This window comes from Eimeria necatrix, genomic scaffold (assembly GCF_000499385.1).
Source record: "Eimeria necatrix Houghton genomic scaffold, Enh_scaff30, whole genome shotgun sequence".
Taxonomy (NCBI): Eukaryota; Apicomplexa; class Conoidasida; order Eucoccidiorida; family Eimeriidae; genus Eimeria; species Eimeria necatrix.
The window spans coordinates 114826-130330 of NW_013653541.1; the positions used below are offsets into that span (position 1 = coordinate 114826).

At 48.8% G+C, this 15505-nt stretch overlaps 3 protein-coding genes across 3 annotated transcripts; 2 read left to right on the forward strand and 1 right to left on the reverse strand.

The window, feature by feature from the left end:
* Positions 1 to 2647: 2647 nt before the first annotated feature.
* ENH_00041910 (DUF663 domain-containing protein, related) lies at positions 2648 to 7235 on the forward strand (the record flags this gene model as incomplete). Its single annotated transcript, XM_013580761.1, has 12 exons — positions 2648 to 3498; positions 3707 to 3967; positions 4109 to 4257; positions 4442 to 4696; positions 4806 to 4899; positions 5050 to 5110; positions 5259 to 5399; positions 5548 to 5948; positions 6068 to 6237; positions 6346 to 6508; positions 6717 to 6837; positions 7149 to 7235. 12 exons carry the CDS (start codon positions 2648 to 2650, stop codon positions 7233 to 7235), a joined length of 2754 nt encoding a protein of 917 aa, XP_013436215.1.
* Positions 7236 to 7845: 610 nt separating this feature from the next.
* ENH_00041920 (hypothetical protein, conserved) lies at positions 7846 to 11824 on the reverse strand (the record flags this gene model as incomplete). The annotated part of the gene is given in 6 exon segments (XM_013580762.1): positions 7846 to 8703; positions 8707 to 10152; positions 10325 to 10567; positions 10805 to 10854; positions 10986 to 11385; positions 11618 to 11824. Coding segments are annotated over 6 exon segments (3204 nt in total).
* A 1602-nt stretch (positions 11825 to 13426) lies between these two features.
* ENH_00041930 (hypothetical protein, conserved) lies at positions 13427 to 14157 on the forward strand (the record flags this gene model as incomplete). Its single annotated transcript, XM_013580763.1, has 3 exons — positions 13427 to 13744; positions 13898 to 13969; positions 14065 to 14157. The coding sequence occupies 3 exons, from the start codon at positions 13427 to 13429 to the stop codon at positions 14155 to 14157; spliced, it is 483 nt and encodes a 160-aa protein (XP_013436217.1).
* Between the last annotated feature and the right edge of the window lie 1348 nt (positions 14158 to 15505).

Sequence of the window (15505 nt, forward strand, 5' to 3'; positions counted from 1 at the left end):
ACCACGCCATAGTTCCCGAAGGTGCTTGCTGCTGGAGGTTGATCCAAGGCAACCTACAGGAAAAGCGCGGGACAGGTGCGCATTGGTGACTTTTATCTTGCTCGCAATTCCCAATAACGTCTTTTGGGCTCAACTGTTTCCCTGTTAAGGGACCCCAGTGCAGTCTCGTAGTAGCTACTTGATATGATGCTAAGTAGATCCTTTTACTCGGCTCTGAGGGCTGCCTGCTATATTCAGCGTCCAACTATGTTCTCTGTAAGTTTCATAGAGCACTGTGCTTGTCGTCTTCTTCCTTGCAGTTTCGCTTTTCATTCCTCCACTCTCGATAGCCCTCAAATCAGTTGGCTGATGCCATGCATAACTCTGAAGTGGGCCTCCACAGGGCTATAGGCACAGCTTAATGCAACACATGATAGTCCAACAAAAGATAGAAACCGCTTTTGTGGCAAAATATCGAAAGTGGAGGCAAACCCGTCGACCGTGCCGTCGAGGCCAGTTATCCAAAGTTTCCGCATCCCGCAGCTTCTCGCTTTTCCAGCAACTGCAGCTGCAGCATTTGCCGAACTTCGGATACGGAGCCCGATAACAGTTTTCGGGGGAGACTTGACCGCGTGCGCGAAGGCTAGAATACTGATATATAGAGCTTACTGGCATCATCGTTTAACAGGCGAGCTGATCTACCCTTTGTACTGTGTACCTTACCTGAGGCGGCCATGTTTTATTGTTTTTCACCGATTGCAATATTTGGGGTGCAAGATTGCAACACGTCATTTTCGTGAAACCCGTTGCTCTGTGGCTCTGCCGCGGCGCCTTCGAATGCTATTTCTGGCCAAGTGGTACCGCTGAAGTCGGCCTCAAAGAGCACTGCGTCTTGGAGAGCAAAGAATTTCTTCAGCAGGTCGCTGCTTGCCTTGTCCCGGCACCGAAGCCCTCAGACTGCAAACGGGTTTTTGCTAATCTGAAAAGGCCCTTCATTCAATCATCTTTCTGTAAACCAACTATCTTCCGGCCCCTCTAGCATGTTGATGGCACAATGTACTTTTCGAGGAGCTGGCCACTCGCCAAGACGCACATACTTGCCTCACTTCTAGCATCTTTATTCCTTTATTCGTTTCCCTGTTGCTCGCGACACGCCCAAAAGCTCTCAGAACAACGGCTATTTCTTTTGGTTGTGACACTGGTTCTCAACTTGACGGTGTGCTTGACGAGGGACAGCTCGCTTTTCTCGTTATGTGCGGATGCAAAGCTGCTGCGCATTAAGATATCGTTCATAAAAGCCTCGCTTACCTAGTCTTCTGAACAATGGCTACTATTGCTTTGAGTTCCTAGTATGCGTTGCCTTGAGATGCTTTTTTCCCCAAGAACTGCTGCAATAGAATATCTAGGGAATTCATCCTACCGAAGTCCCCGTGAGTGCTCTTGTTTTGACTTGAGCAAGAAAACTAGATGAAACACTGTATTAATCGAACTGTCTCTCGTGTGAGCTCATAGGTAACAGCCGAGGGGCTCGCCACTGAATTCACATGTGGCGTCTTGGGTTAAGCATTCACAGAACAGTAGAAGGTGATTCTTCATTGGTTGAAATGCTAAGAATTGCCCGAAAAATCATGAGCAAAATCGGAGAAATAGACCCCAGGCTTGATCGCAGTGAGGTGATTTTTATCCCGCTATCCTTCATGAAATATTCTAAGGCGCATCCTGGCCGCTGAAGAAAGCTCCCCATGATGTTCGAAGCAAATTACGGCGAGAAGCGTGCCGCGCTCCTCCTACGAGCATAGTGGGGGCGTTTTTAAAAGTATATAAAACGAAACAAAATTTATTTTCACTTATATTCATTGAAAGCTTTGACAAACAACAAAGGCGTGCATAGTTGAAAACCTTTAGCTGCTAAAAGGCTAGAACAAAAAAGCCACAGAAAACTCTGAGATCCCTTATCCAGAAGCAGCTTAAAAAACTAATATATTCAATGCGCTAACTCCCAGAGTAGCTGCTGCATCGAATGAAAACCCAGTGGGATTTCTGGATTTACGAAACGTGCGCACTGGCAGAAACAGATAAATCTCAGGCTCGATGCGTTATTGAAATTACAAGAAGGTTCGCCTACCTCGTTCCGATTGCTTCTAAAAGCTAATTTGCTCTACGTTGTAGCTGAGAAGTTATTTCTACTCAGTATTGCGGGCCTTCCTTCGTGCTGGCAGACCCAGCCCCAAGCATAAATACCTATGGCTTCTTGCTTCTGGCATCTGAAACCCTAGTAATAATAGTACATTGCTGAGCGTTACTCTTTTAAATTGTCTATTTTAGTCAAAGAAGGTGGCTTCCTCGATTCTGTATGTGCAATACTGATGCCGAATATAGCATACCGAGCTGCTGGTAATCCCCGCGCATGCAACAACAGTTTTGAGCCCTCCGTGAAATCACCCGCTCTTCTCTGTGTATCACATTGCTCTCATGAAAGTATCTGAGTCGCGTCCTACTGACAGTTGACGTGACTTGTGGGCACCAATATCTTGCAGTATACAGTACTGTGGGGCCTTCGGTCTCCAGTGGTCCCTTCAGATTTCACTGTTGGCTAGTCAGTGTGCCCATTTCTTCCTTCACTCTCACCCTCTAGGGGACGCCTGTTGGCGATTTAGCCATCGTGACGATGGGCCATCGCCATCGTTCTGCTCTCAAGCAGCAGAACAAGGCCTTCAAAGGCTCATCCTCAAAATCGAAGAGCCTCAAGGAAAAGCGAAGGACTGCTGCAGCTAACGCTGCATCTCTCGCTGTTAATAAGCCCACTACAAAATCTGAGCGAGTGCAGCAGTCTAAGCAACGTCGCGTCCAGCGGTCCCGTGATCTTCATCAGCGGCAGGTGCCAAGCGCTGATGGCCCCCCACCCAAGGTTGTGGTGCTACTTCCCTTCTCAGACTCTGTTTGCATTGACAAGGTGTTTCATAAACTGTCGCAGGACTTAGTTCAGGACCATGGGAAAGCCTCCTGCGAGGGGATAGCTGGGATGGACATGGACGGTGACGATAACACTTCAAAAGACGTTGCATCCCCCCAGCAAAATCCACACTATTGCCGGTATACATTCTCCTTGCCAGCTTACGCAAGAAATCCACTCATACCTAAGAAGTACCAACAGAATGTGTTGCTTATCCCCGCCCCACGCATAAGTGAAACAGCAGGGAACGGAACAATGCTGGAGGAGGGAGAACCACCGGAGAGGCCAAGTGAATTACTACGGTATATGGATCTCTGTAGTTGCTGTGACGTTTTAGTGTGCCTTTTCGGAGGCAGCTGCACGTACGAAAGAAGTGCCTTTAGTAGGCGGGGATACAAAATACTGCAGGGCCTCAAGCTGCAAGGTCTTCCTCCGTCAGTTATTGGCGTTGGATGCGTCGATCCTTCAGTGCTGGAACCGGCGCATGCGCCAAAAGGAAAAAGCTCAGCATCAGAAAGTCTTAAGTTCATGCGCCGCTTTTTCGAATCCGAGCTTGGAGCTGAAAGGTAAGCATACCATAAGTTACGGGCGTTACTTATGAATTAGAATGAGTATGCCCTATCTTTTCATGATGTAATCGCAGCAGCTGAGCAGCCAAGCAGGGCGTCCCATTTTCGCTCAAAGGATCAAATATCGGCGCGTCTGTGTGTCTCTGCCGAGACGGCAATCGCGGAACCACGTCTCGAAGCCGATGTGCTGTGTTGTGACCTGAAGAAAATTTTTCAGCATCGGAAGCGATGCAGACTGGCATAATGTCTTGAGAGCATTGGGAGCAGCTGCGTCGCTGACACAGGGCGATACAAATACGAAAACTGTTGCAAAAGGCGCCGAGGCAGCGGCTAGCAGAAGGCGGGGACACCTGCTGGCCTTGAGTTGGCGTATTGCGTGGCATCACCTTTCGGGAGACCCTGCGGCTCAGCCCGAGCCTTGCCTTGAAGCTTGTGGGCTTGTCCGAGGAGCGGGATTGACTTGCAAGTAAGTAACGCACCCTACAGTGTGCATCAATCAATTCTTTGCGCAGTATAACGGAGCAACGTACCAAATGGCAGGGGTGTGCGCGAACGCCTGTCAGTGTGAATTTATTCGCGATATTTTGAATTTTTTTGTGGTCCTCAGCCTGCCAGTACACATCACAGGAGTAGGAGATTTCGTGCTTTCCAGGATTGAGGCTATGGAGCCAGCGTATGAGGCAAAGAGGCGGGAACCTTCATTAGTCAATGGCCAAGCAAAAGCGGAAGTGGAAGCTCACGTGGCAAACTTGCAAGGTTGGAACGCATTTTGCAGCTGTCGAATCTGAGCGGCGTGGAATACATGCCGTATGGTTTTGGAGTAGTTGCAGTGGGCGTCTGGTGGGTAGGTGCCAAGATAACATAGGAGCTCAAGACACAGTTTCTCGGAAGAAATGCGCTTTGGTGTGGCTTGACATGTGCGTCCTCTGCCTCTTCACAGAAGTGGTGGAGGCGTTACAACCCTTGCAGCCCTTGGATACTGCTGCTATGGAACAAACCTGGCCCACAGGAGAAGAGATGACAGCAGAAGATGGGATGGCGTCAGCAAATCGCAGGCGCGTTCGGGTTCCCAGAAATGTAGGAGATTACGAGCGAGCTTGGCTGGAGTCCGACACAGATGGTACAAACAACGACAGCGAAGAGGAAGCAAATGAGAATAGCGACTTCGAAATGCAGGAGGAAGAGGCTATTGCTGGTGAGCCGGCCGGCGATGCCCCTACAGTGTCAAGCAGAGATACTTCTGGAATTTTAGAAGTACAAGTACGGGATGCAACCATTCACCTATTGTGAAGCGTGCTGCTCAGCGAACACTGACCCAACTACGAGCGTAGTCGACGAAGTTGATGATGATTGGAAGACCCTGAACGGTGCAGAACAGCAACAAATGGAAGCCGATAAGTCAGCGTCTGGCGTGCAGTGACGGTTTAGCACGAACAGTTAGAAAGGTTCACGAGATCGTTTTTTCCAGTTGAGCTGGAAATTACAGTAGCGGCACAGTCGACCCCTGAAAAGGCAGGTCGTTGACTTTGACCGTATTGTGCTGCTCAGCAAGGCGTACGCAGCTCAACGCCGTGAAGCAGCAGAGATGGAAAGGGAGTTCCCAGATCAAGTACGCTAAATTGCGTTTCACGTACTTTTCACCTTTCGGTTACAACGTCGCTGGGTGGCTATTTTCACGGAAAATCCCACCATAATCGAAAGTGAGCAGATGGAACTCCTTTGAAAGTAGCAGAGGTGCTATAACTTGCGGTTTGCAGGTTGACACACCATTGAACATCTCGGCAAAGGAGCGTTTCCAAAAGTACCGTGGTCTCAAGAGCTTCCGTTCTTCCCCATGGGCAAAGAACGAAGATTTACCGATAGGTTATGGTCGCATTATTGATGTGTCCAACCTGAAGGTGATCTTTTGTTTAGTGCAAATGCATTCTTTTGACGTCACTACAAACATCCGAAGTAGAGACTTTATCAGAAGCGACTAATTTTCGGAGGCATGTCACTTGCTTGCCGTTTTCTTTATACAAGCGGGAAGGTGTGTGTGCTCATCAGGGCTTGGCGGTATTTGCGTCACGCGCCCACGCGGAGCTCTGCCGACTGACAGGCGGATTCTCAGGCCGCTTCTGCCGTCTTCTGATGCCTCTGCGTCATTCGTACATGCTACTGCAGCTAGTACAACAGCATCCTCCCCTTGAAGGCAAAGGTCTGTACGACGCTTTGGTCGAGGCGATGACAGGACGAATAGCGAATCGGTTTTCGGCAAGCAATCAAACCTGCACAGCAGGTGCCGTCGCCAGTGCAGACGCCGATCTGATGGTGCCCGACTTCCTTTTAGTCTCACAACTGCTGCAGCATGAGACCCAAGTGGCAGTTGTCCACTCCCAGCTAACATTCTGCGATGACCAGCCAATAAAGAGCAAGGATCCAATGTTGATGGCTTGCGGTTTCCGGAGGTGAATATCTTGGTATCAGTCCGTGTAGATGTCCCACAACTCAGTTATACAGAGCCGAAGAGACACACCTGTCATTAATACGTTTATTCTTTGGGATTCGGTGAACTTAATGGACGCAGGTTTCCGGCTTCGCCGATTTACTCGGAAGAGCCGAGGCAAGGCGTACGCAGTGCAGCTAAATGGAAGTTCAAGCGCTGGGCAGAACCAGGCTCCACTCTGACTGCAACGGTGTATTCACCGCTGGTGCTCCCACCCTCGCCGTGTATCATGCTTCGGTCTGATAGCTCAGGTGAAATATTCGCTGCATATGCGGATACCATTTTGTTGTGGGAAAGCCAAGTTATAGACATTGAGGCCACTCGTTTTCTCCTGTAGTTTATGCCTTGTTTCTGGCCAGAACCCGACAATCTGCGTATTACAGCCTGGGGCTCAGTACTTCCGGTGAATGGAGCAAGTAGCCGTTTGATTATAAAACGTGTACTTCTCAGTGGTCACCCATTCAAGGTACACAGGCGCAAAGCAATTGTGCGCTTCATGTTTTTTAATCCCGACGACGTGCGGTGAGTGGAAGAGAATGATGCATTTAGATATGATGGAACTTCGTGCAACTGCCAGCTTCAGTTTCGAAAGAGTTCTATACAGACTCCATTTGTTCTCTAGAACTGAATCCTAGGCCGCCGTCACTCCACTCGCCTATCACTAGGATTGATGGCAGTTTGCAGCTTACCGTTTGCTTGCCTGATCGACCTGCGTTTGTGTTTCTTCTAGATGGTTCACTCCAATAGAATTGCACACCAAGAGAGGGCTACGCGGGAATATTGTTGAACCTCTAGGCACTCACGGTTACATGAAGTGCAAGTTCAGTGACTATCTCAAGCAAAGTGACGAGGTAGGGTCTGCAATCTATCAAAGGCGATTGATGCAGCGGAGCCATTGGCGCAGATAACTTATGCATTACGGACACACAAACTTTCACACTCTAGTGCTGGAAGCCCTTGCCTGTGCATACACCTTAGAAGGCAATATCGGGTTTTGTGCCTGTCAGTGGCAGGCAAAACGCAGTTTGGTGCTTAGTTCGCCGTTGAAGCTAGTAGTGTCCATGTGGTCGACGCTCAACTCATAGATGGTGGAATTTCTCGCTAAAGATTTCGCTCAGGTTAAGGAGCTTGCTTCTGTGTGTTTTCTCATTGTTCTTTGTAGGTTCTGTTGCCCCTTTATCGGCGCGTATTTCCAAAGTGGTATCCTCAGTCGTGGGGAGGTCTGCCAACCCAGCAACCGCTCGACTAATTTTCCACATTCCTTTAAGCTTAAGCATTTGAAAATACGTGTTTTGTAAGCTGCTGTGCTGACTGTCTGGTTTGAACACTTTATCTGTTGGCAATTTTGCACAGGCTGGTGGGACGCTGCGTGTTCCTGCTTGTTGCATGCCTGAAACATCACAAACTGTTGTTTTTGAGGTCCGAATTGCACAGGCGATTAGACTGGCACCATCTTTCTTCTGTTCGCAGTATTAGTGATCTAGTTTGCAGACGAACAGATATAGGGGTTTCGCGTGACTATCTGTGAGCGTTTTGTTGTTTGCCAAGTGGTATTCTACTTAGTGGTGGCATTGCTTTAAAACAGCAAATACATGCAAGATATCCTAGAATTAAACTCTTGAGAGGCCTCGTATCAGAAAATTGTGCAGACAATTAAAAACGTTCCAAATCAGTAGAACGTAGCGAGCGATTGAGACCCATCATTCATACAATGGCTCAGCATCCACACAATGAGTTGGGCCGACTGATTAAAAAAGTGGGGTTTTCGCTGGTGGTTATTCAGCAAATTTATGGATGCCAGAAGCATTCAAGATAATACGGGATGCACATTTGCATTCCAGGCTTGGAAGATGCCCAACCTACTGACGCGGCCTTGAGTTACTCCTCGCGAGCCTGCCTCCAAAGCCTCTGCTAATCCACGATTTGCTCCCATTAGAAACAGCTGCCGGGGGTGCGCAGTTATTTTTAGTGGGCAAAGCGTGTTTATTAGGTGGCGTTGCGGGGATGGGGCTAAAGTTTTCAATACACTCCGGCGTGTTTTGGTGGTCCCCTTGCTGGGCCGACACTGCAAGCGGAGGCTGTTGCGACGTCGCTGAAGGACGAGGCCCGAATTTGCTCGACTGGGCTTTCATCGCATGCGACTGAGCAGGAGATCCTTCATCAACTGGGAGGGCTGTATCAGCTTCCCACGAAAGCTTCGATTTGAGACGCTCCTGAGCGTGAGGTAGTGAATAAGTGCGTACAGGGCCATCTTGGACCTGTGGATGGCTGGTTGCGACTCTGGAACGCCGAAAACTTTGCGCACTAGGTGCTTCACTAGCACTGAATTGCTGGAGCACTTGGCACTCCAACTCCAGTGGCTCCTGAAATTTTATAGGTGCAGCGTTGACACTGGAAGCCGTGCAGGTTGGACGGGTGTCGGATGCAGAAACCTGATCAAAAACGCTGTCAATCTGGTTTCGGTTAAACTCCGCCACGAGTCTTGCAATACCAGTGTCAAAGCTCTTGTGCCCTGTCAAACCAGTTGTTTCCTGTGCAGCGCCACTTCGCCCCCACACCCGCCCACTTTCGACCTTTGTGGGCTTGGTATGACAAATATGCTCTTCAGGCATCTCTGTCTGCGCAGTCGACCCTTCAAGTGTTTCCATCTCGCTGATAGAAGGCCACCCATCCTTTGCCACTGGCTCCAAATGCCTGGGCACGCGTGCTTTGGACTGCTATTGCCCAACCGGTAGTCTTGCGCATTCTGTTGTATATGGGAGAATAATGGTTTGGCATGGAAGCTCAGATTCGCACTGGCTGGTGCAATAACTGTTGAATATGTATCTTGCAGCGCAGTCTGTGCCGGGATCACAAGTGGTCGGACCATGGCTAGACGTTTGGGGAACGCAGTGAGATATGCAGGCGCACAATTCGTTTAGTCTCCATTTCCGGTCAGCTGGCAATTCAAGAGACTTGCTAAGTTGTTTTGTCAAGACATGTCTGTATTGCCGTGCCTCTCCCTCCCCTTGACCTTGCACTTCATTGTCGACGAATCTGTGATTACTCCTTTGTGTTAAGGCACCTGACCATTTTGTCTCTGCAGCATCCTGCTGGGGTTCCAAGCACTGCGACTGCTTCGCAGCATGACACAAGAGCCGGCTTGCTTTCCATTGCTGTTGACATTTCAGAAGTGTTGGTAAAGGCCGATCTTCTGGGTTCTCTCCAGGAGCGTTCTCTTGCTTAGCACGTAAGTTTTCTTCCTTTGCAAGGTGATGGAAAGTTTCTGCTGTGATTTCCCTAAGTGAACAACAGCTGGATTTACTGGGTCCACGGGATAAAGAGTGCTTCGTTGGGCTATGGTGAAGGGACCAACTTTTTTCTGCGTTGCAGAGGGATGAGTCATCTCCTGCTTGTGCTGCTGCATCAGACACTTCGTTGGCAAAATGGCAGGGAAAAGCGCTGATCGGCACTGCTCCAGAGGATGCAGCGTCGCTGCTCAAGAATATGATGCCGCTGTCAGCAAGGCGCCGCACTAAATCTTCCGGATCAGAAACACCCGCATTCCTTAACATCAAGGTAATTAGAGCACGTCGATTTTGGAGCTCTCGCTGATGAGCAGGAATCGCACTATTAAAAAGGAAACTGCGTGGGTGTGAACTTGAAAACTGAGGGCGGCAATCCCCCGCCTGTACCGAGGAGTCCTGTCTCTCGCACTCACACCAAACGTTTCCGGTTCCGTTGCCTTTATGTATTTGTTGAAGTACCTGGCGCTGCTGATTCTTCAAAAATCGCATTTCTTCCGTTTGCATTCGAACCTCGGCTTGTAAGGCTTCAAGACCTAAAACTATGAGGCGCTCCACATCAACACCATTTACAGGCATCTGGTGAATTCGCTTATCGTTCAGGTGCTCGCTCTTCTCTGGCTCTTTGGCTAGCTCTTGCAAGAGTGTGGTTCTTTCAAGATTCTTTGTCGCGTTTTCATTCTCTGGCAGTGTGTTCTGTTCGTTGGAAGTGGACCGCTTAAATTTCGGTAGCCCATTTTGGCTGCACAGCTCAGCATCTAAAGAAACGTCGCGAAACTCATTGTAATCCCGCTGCTTCGTCCGGCCGGCCGCTGCAACATTTGCTGCCGCCAGCTGCTTTGATTTTACAAGCTGCCTTGCGTCTTCTTCTGCCTTTTGAAGCTACACCAATGCACGCATCCGCACGGCTCAGTTGAGAACAAATTTTCCCACGGCATCGAAATACTATACCAGTGAATCAAGTTGAAATTCAGTTTTGCCTACAGTATATAGAGACTATAACAGTGCGCTAAATTGATAATTTGTGTTGCTTTGACTCTAAATAGTGCCTCACCCTCTCCTGTTCTATCTCCTTACTCAGACGAATCCTTTCCTCTTCGTCTTCACGTTTCCTCCTGGACTTTTCTTCTTCGCGTGCCGCTTCTCGTTCCCGCATCTGACGAAGCAGGTCTTCTTGGTACCGCTTTTTAGCTTCCGTCAAGCGCAGCTGACCAGGATCGACCGCACTAGAGTCACGTAAAGCACTTGCTGACCATGAATCCGCTTTATGTGAGAGTTCCTTTCCCCCGGAACCATCCTACAGGAAATATTTGAAGAGCAAAATGTAATGTGGCTTGAGCCGAGTTGCTTCATGTTGCACCAGGCTTGAACGTAGCATAGCTTTGGTGCATCTTCGGTACAGCGCCGTTATGCATCGCCTGCTGCAAGCTCTCAAGCCTCCGAATGAAAAACGCTCATTGAAATTCTAATCTCGCCGCATTTTAGAAAACTGCTCTGACTGTTGCCGGTTTTTTCTGCTGATTCAGAAGCTTACTGCGTTTGTCAGATGATTCGGGTTCTGTGTGGCTCGCAGCAGTGCTTCTTCTGCAACATGGCATGCATATAGTTTGTTATCATTCGTTGATTTCGAAAGGCAAGAGTTTTTCTAATGCGCAGGGAATGTGCGGGCAACAGAAGGGAAGCTGCGCGTTGCTACAAATATATTACATGCTAACGCTGCCATAGGAAAGGGATTCGTTGAGACAAACCAGGACTTCGCAGTGGCAAAGTGAACTTCCGCTCCATAGCAGGCTCTTCAGCAAGGCGCTGGGATGGGTAAGGCGGAGGCTGTGAGCCCAGTTGGTAAAATTGTGGATGCACGAGGGCAGTTGGTTGAAGTAAGAGAGGCTGTTGGTTGATGAGCGGCGCAGGGACCACAGAAGAAATGTAGGAAGCTGTCATTGCCCCAGACTGAGATGCAGGAGGTGACGCATGGCGAGCCAGCAGCGGTGCTAAAGATGCAAGAGATTCTAGAGCCCGTGCTACATCGATGGTTGGTTGCGCAACGTTCTGGTGTGAGTCATCATTCTTGCTTTCTGCGGAATTATCAGTACGACTGGCTCCTTGAGGTACTGCCTGAGCAGTAAAATCAAATCATGCACTGTTTACGAGAGTATGAGTCAGTTTATCTAGCTGACTTTGTGCCTATTCTAACCTGCGGGAAGCGGATGGAACCAGGACGGCGCTTTTTGAAGCTACTAGCTCTGTAAAGAATACACTTGATGACATAAGCGGTGCTGTACACGCGTTTGTGCAGTACGCTTTGGGTACGGGCTAAGTGTGAAGTGCAGCTGTTGCCGGGGTTTACTTGAAAGTCATGCGGAGAGACACCGCCTGCAGATGTGGGAGCAAGTGCCCTACAGTCTGCTACACGCGTAGTGTCTCCGGCAGATAAGGACCCTGAATGTTCATCAGGAGGCACGGGAAGACCACGTTCTTCAGCTCGTTGCCTCAACCTCTGCCTCCTCTGCTGCTCAATCTGCTGTAGCAAGATCTTGCCATATTCGTTGGGCATTGCGGACCACTAAGAGACGAAGGAGTGGCGGAAGATTAATGGGCGGGTAGAAAGCCCAAAATTATGCTTTGAATCGGCTAAAGTAGTAATTTATCAGGTTTAACTCTACATTGTTGGCTGTCTTGGAGACTGCCTCGCGGACGATGAATCCAATGCGCTGGTGTGCTACACCAATTTGCTTTCCATTGCCCCCTGCTCTAGTATTTTCTGCCCAGTATACTCATCTTGGTATGCTGTTAATCGCATCTACTTTTGGCTACAAGCGGCTTTGCCCTTGGTCATACAAATCGCGGGCAGTGCGCGTTATGCGCCTACCAGGCGTGTGACGGGAGACTGCGCAGTGAGCTTCCTTCTGCGTAAATCAAGAGATATCTCAGATGCAACGATGCAGATACAAGAGTCGTGCGTTCACACTTTAAGCAGAATAAATATCATCTCAAGATGTTGAAACATGGTTTCATGCGGCAAGAGGCGCACAGGTTGGCGCAAAGTGACCCCAGTTAGTCGCCAACACAATTGTGCCTATGCCTCATGTTATCGTCGTACAAAATTCAACTATATAATTTGCATCAAATAAAATGTTTGTTTGTTTGCGGCAGGGCTGAGTATTGAATTAAGGACAGCCATTACTGATGAATAGGCATATTTTATTGTGGGGCGGCGGCGAAGGTACGTGTACCCCCAGCCGGTTGGGGGCTCGAAAACCAGCGACAACGCGTGGACTTATACTCTATCATTGCATATATATTACATAGATTTATTTCGAATGCTTTTCGAGTTTTATTTGACTCCAAAGTGTCAGAAGTACCAACCATTGCATTTAAAGTGACCCCAACAACTGTCGAGGGGCACGTGCCCGTCTGGCTGCTGCTTCAACTAGGCAAAAACCGCCCTCTAAACAAGGGTTCCAGCCCATCAAAGAGCAAGTAATACTTAACCTGATATATCGGCACACATTAGATGGGAGTACATAGAGGCTGAAGCCCCTTCGTGGCCTGGTTGGTGCGCTTGTGTTCCGTGCGCCACCTGCAGGCTCACAGAGACTCAACGAACGGGCATATCCCTGAGCAGAGACCTATCATATCAGATACCTACTTCAACACACATGCAGCTGTAAAATATTGCAGAGCATTTGTCTTCAGCGGTATAGCTAACGTGAGGAGTTTATTACGTGCGAATTAGCCGACTCGAAATTGCCGGGGCTCTACCAATTCAGCTTTTGATGCATAACGCAACGCTGAACAAATGAGTTACTGTCAAACTTATAATAAGTCCGTGGTCACTGGCCATGGGACTTTAATAGGGAACTGGATGGAAGAGGAGGTGCTACGAGACGCTTCGGGACACACCCACCTCGACAGGTAGCCCTTACGACCAAGAAAGGGGTGTTGAATCCTGTAACCCAGCGCTCAAGGCATTTATTTGAAGGTTTATTTTCGGTTCGAATTTTATGAGTTCCGTTAGTTTCTTACAGTGGAATGAAGAGGTGTCCAACTCACGTGCACGCCGTACTACAGTTGCTGCTTCAGTTCTGCTACTTCCAAGCCGTTTTTCACAGTCAGCGTCTCTTCTATCCGCAGTTCTCCCCATTTGGACACGTTTATGAGGGTAATGGGGGATAGGCCATACCCGGTGTCAGAAACTTTCGTCACCAGTGCAGGCCGCCGAACTCATCCTCCCAAACGCAAGCCAAGCGATGATCAGCCACCGACACGACACGAGCTTGCCTCAAGAAGAATGGAAAAGCTAATAGCTCATGCGCGCGAAAGTTGTATGTTCCGAACAAAGGCCATAGATGCAGCGGCACTCCAGATAGCACTGAAAGAGCGCACTGCTGAACAGGTAGGTTGGGAATGGAGGAAGCTTGCCAATGCAACGGACGCTAGCAGTACTGCGAACTCAGCGGCACCATTTATCACTGTATTTTTCTTCGCAGTAACCACCACTTGACTTTGCGCATACAGGGTTGTCTTGCACGACCTGCATACTTAGACGCTTAATGCTCCGCAGCAGCCACAACAGCTGCATATTCAGGAATCAAATCGCATGTACTTCTTTATTTTGTTGGCTTAGGATATTTCTGCTAGCACTGGAGCAGATCAACGTACCCCAGAGTCAGAATCTTTGGCAAGCTACAAGTTTGTAGTGAGCAGCTCCGTGGGCCGAACCCTCATAGAGCAATGAGATGTATTTGGCGAGTTCCATCGGATTCCTAGGCTTTATCGATAACATGATTGCAGGTGCCTGATGACCGGAGCGCCAACCTCCTAACGTCACCAGACAAGGCCGAGCAGTACTTCCAGCAGGTGGATTTACAGCCTGATGCTAGTTAGACCTTTGCTGGTGGCTTGTAGCAATGCCATACCTGCTTAAAAGCATTCATTAAGTTACTGTTGGTCCTTATTACTAAGCTAGATGTAGCTTTCGAAGCCAGCTTGCCCTCACTAATGGTCGTTGCATAGCTGAAACTGCATTTCTAGTTGTGATACTTCAACAGCAAGTGAGATCGGGAACGCCTGAGGGCGGTGAACTTGTCAGTCGTTGGACTGAACTGGCCAGCGTGTCAAGGTTAGTCGGTCAAAGCCTCCTTCAGCTTGAATAAGAGCGTTCTTCTGCAGGTTTCCAGCATTTGAACTTCAGAGGTCTGACGGCACTCGCATGTTCTCGGCAGGTGTGCGTACTAAAGTAGCTTTTGTAGCTTTTGTGTGTGCCCTCAGTTCCAGTGTTCAGCAGACTCCACAAACAGGGCGCATGGCATTTGCAAAAGACAGCTTTTTTTCTCTCCCAGTACAAAGCTGCCTGCATGTACGTTGCAAACACAAGAGAAGCAGCAGAAACAAAGCAGGTTTTGTGTTATGCAGAGATTGTAACACACTAACTACTGGAGAAAGCAACACTCCACTGGTCTGATATGGGCCACGCTGCTGTAGGGTCTGTGTAAGGACACAGAAGCACTAGAAATTCTGGAGCGATCTTTGAAAAACAAGAGTGCCTCATGCATGACACAAGCTGAGGTAACGGGCATATTCAAGCTTTATTGCAAGCCTATTTTTGCCTGGTTTTGCACATTACAAATGCTAGAGTCATTGCATCTCTCTTTATAAGAATGCAATTTTGGGCAAAGTGTGCCACGGAACTCTCTATGAGTGCTAAAACTGAGTTGGGATGTACTGGTCTGAATTGTGGGAATGATTGTCTCAGGTTGTGCAGCCAGCGCTTCAGGCTTTCAAGCACAGGCTTCGCCAGTCCTTACTTGCAGCAAGAGGGTATCTGGGATTTGTTATTCTGAAAGCTGTCCTCAAGTAGGCAATGAATATACAGTTTCGACAGTAACTGTGGCTACCTAAATCCAGTACTCGATAAACTGAGGCGTCCGTTTGCTGCGAATCGGTGCCCAGGGAACTGAGCGACGCTCGAGGCCTTGTCCCAGCTGAATCTGTGGAGCAGTTCCTCTGGGAAAGCTTTGGTATTCAGCAGTCAGCAGATATTGTAAGAATATGCAGACCCTCATGAATCCACGTGGGGTGCTATCACCTTTTGCTGTCTGCGCAACCAGAAGGGGGGAGAGCTAACTTTTGGCTGATGCACTTTGACTGGCTAGAAGTGACGATGCGTGCAGCCTCTTGAGCATTTGAGAAGCGCTTTGAAGATACTAACATTGGCCGACAAGGAATCAATACG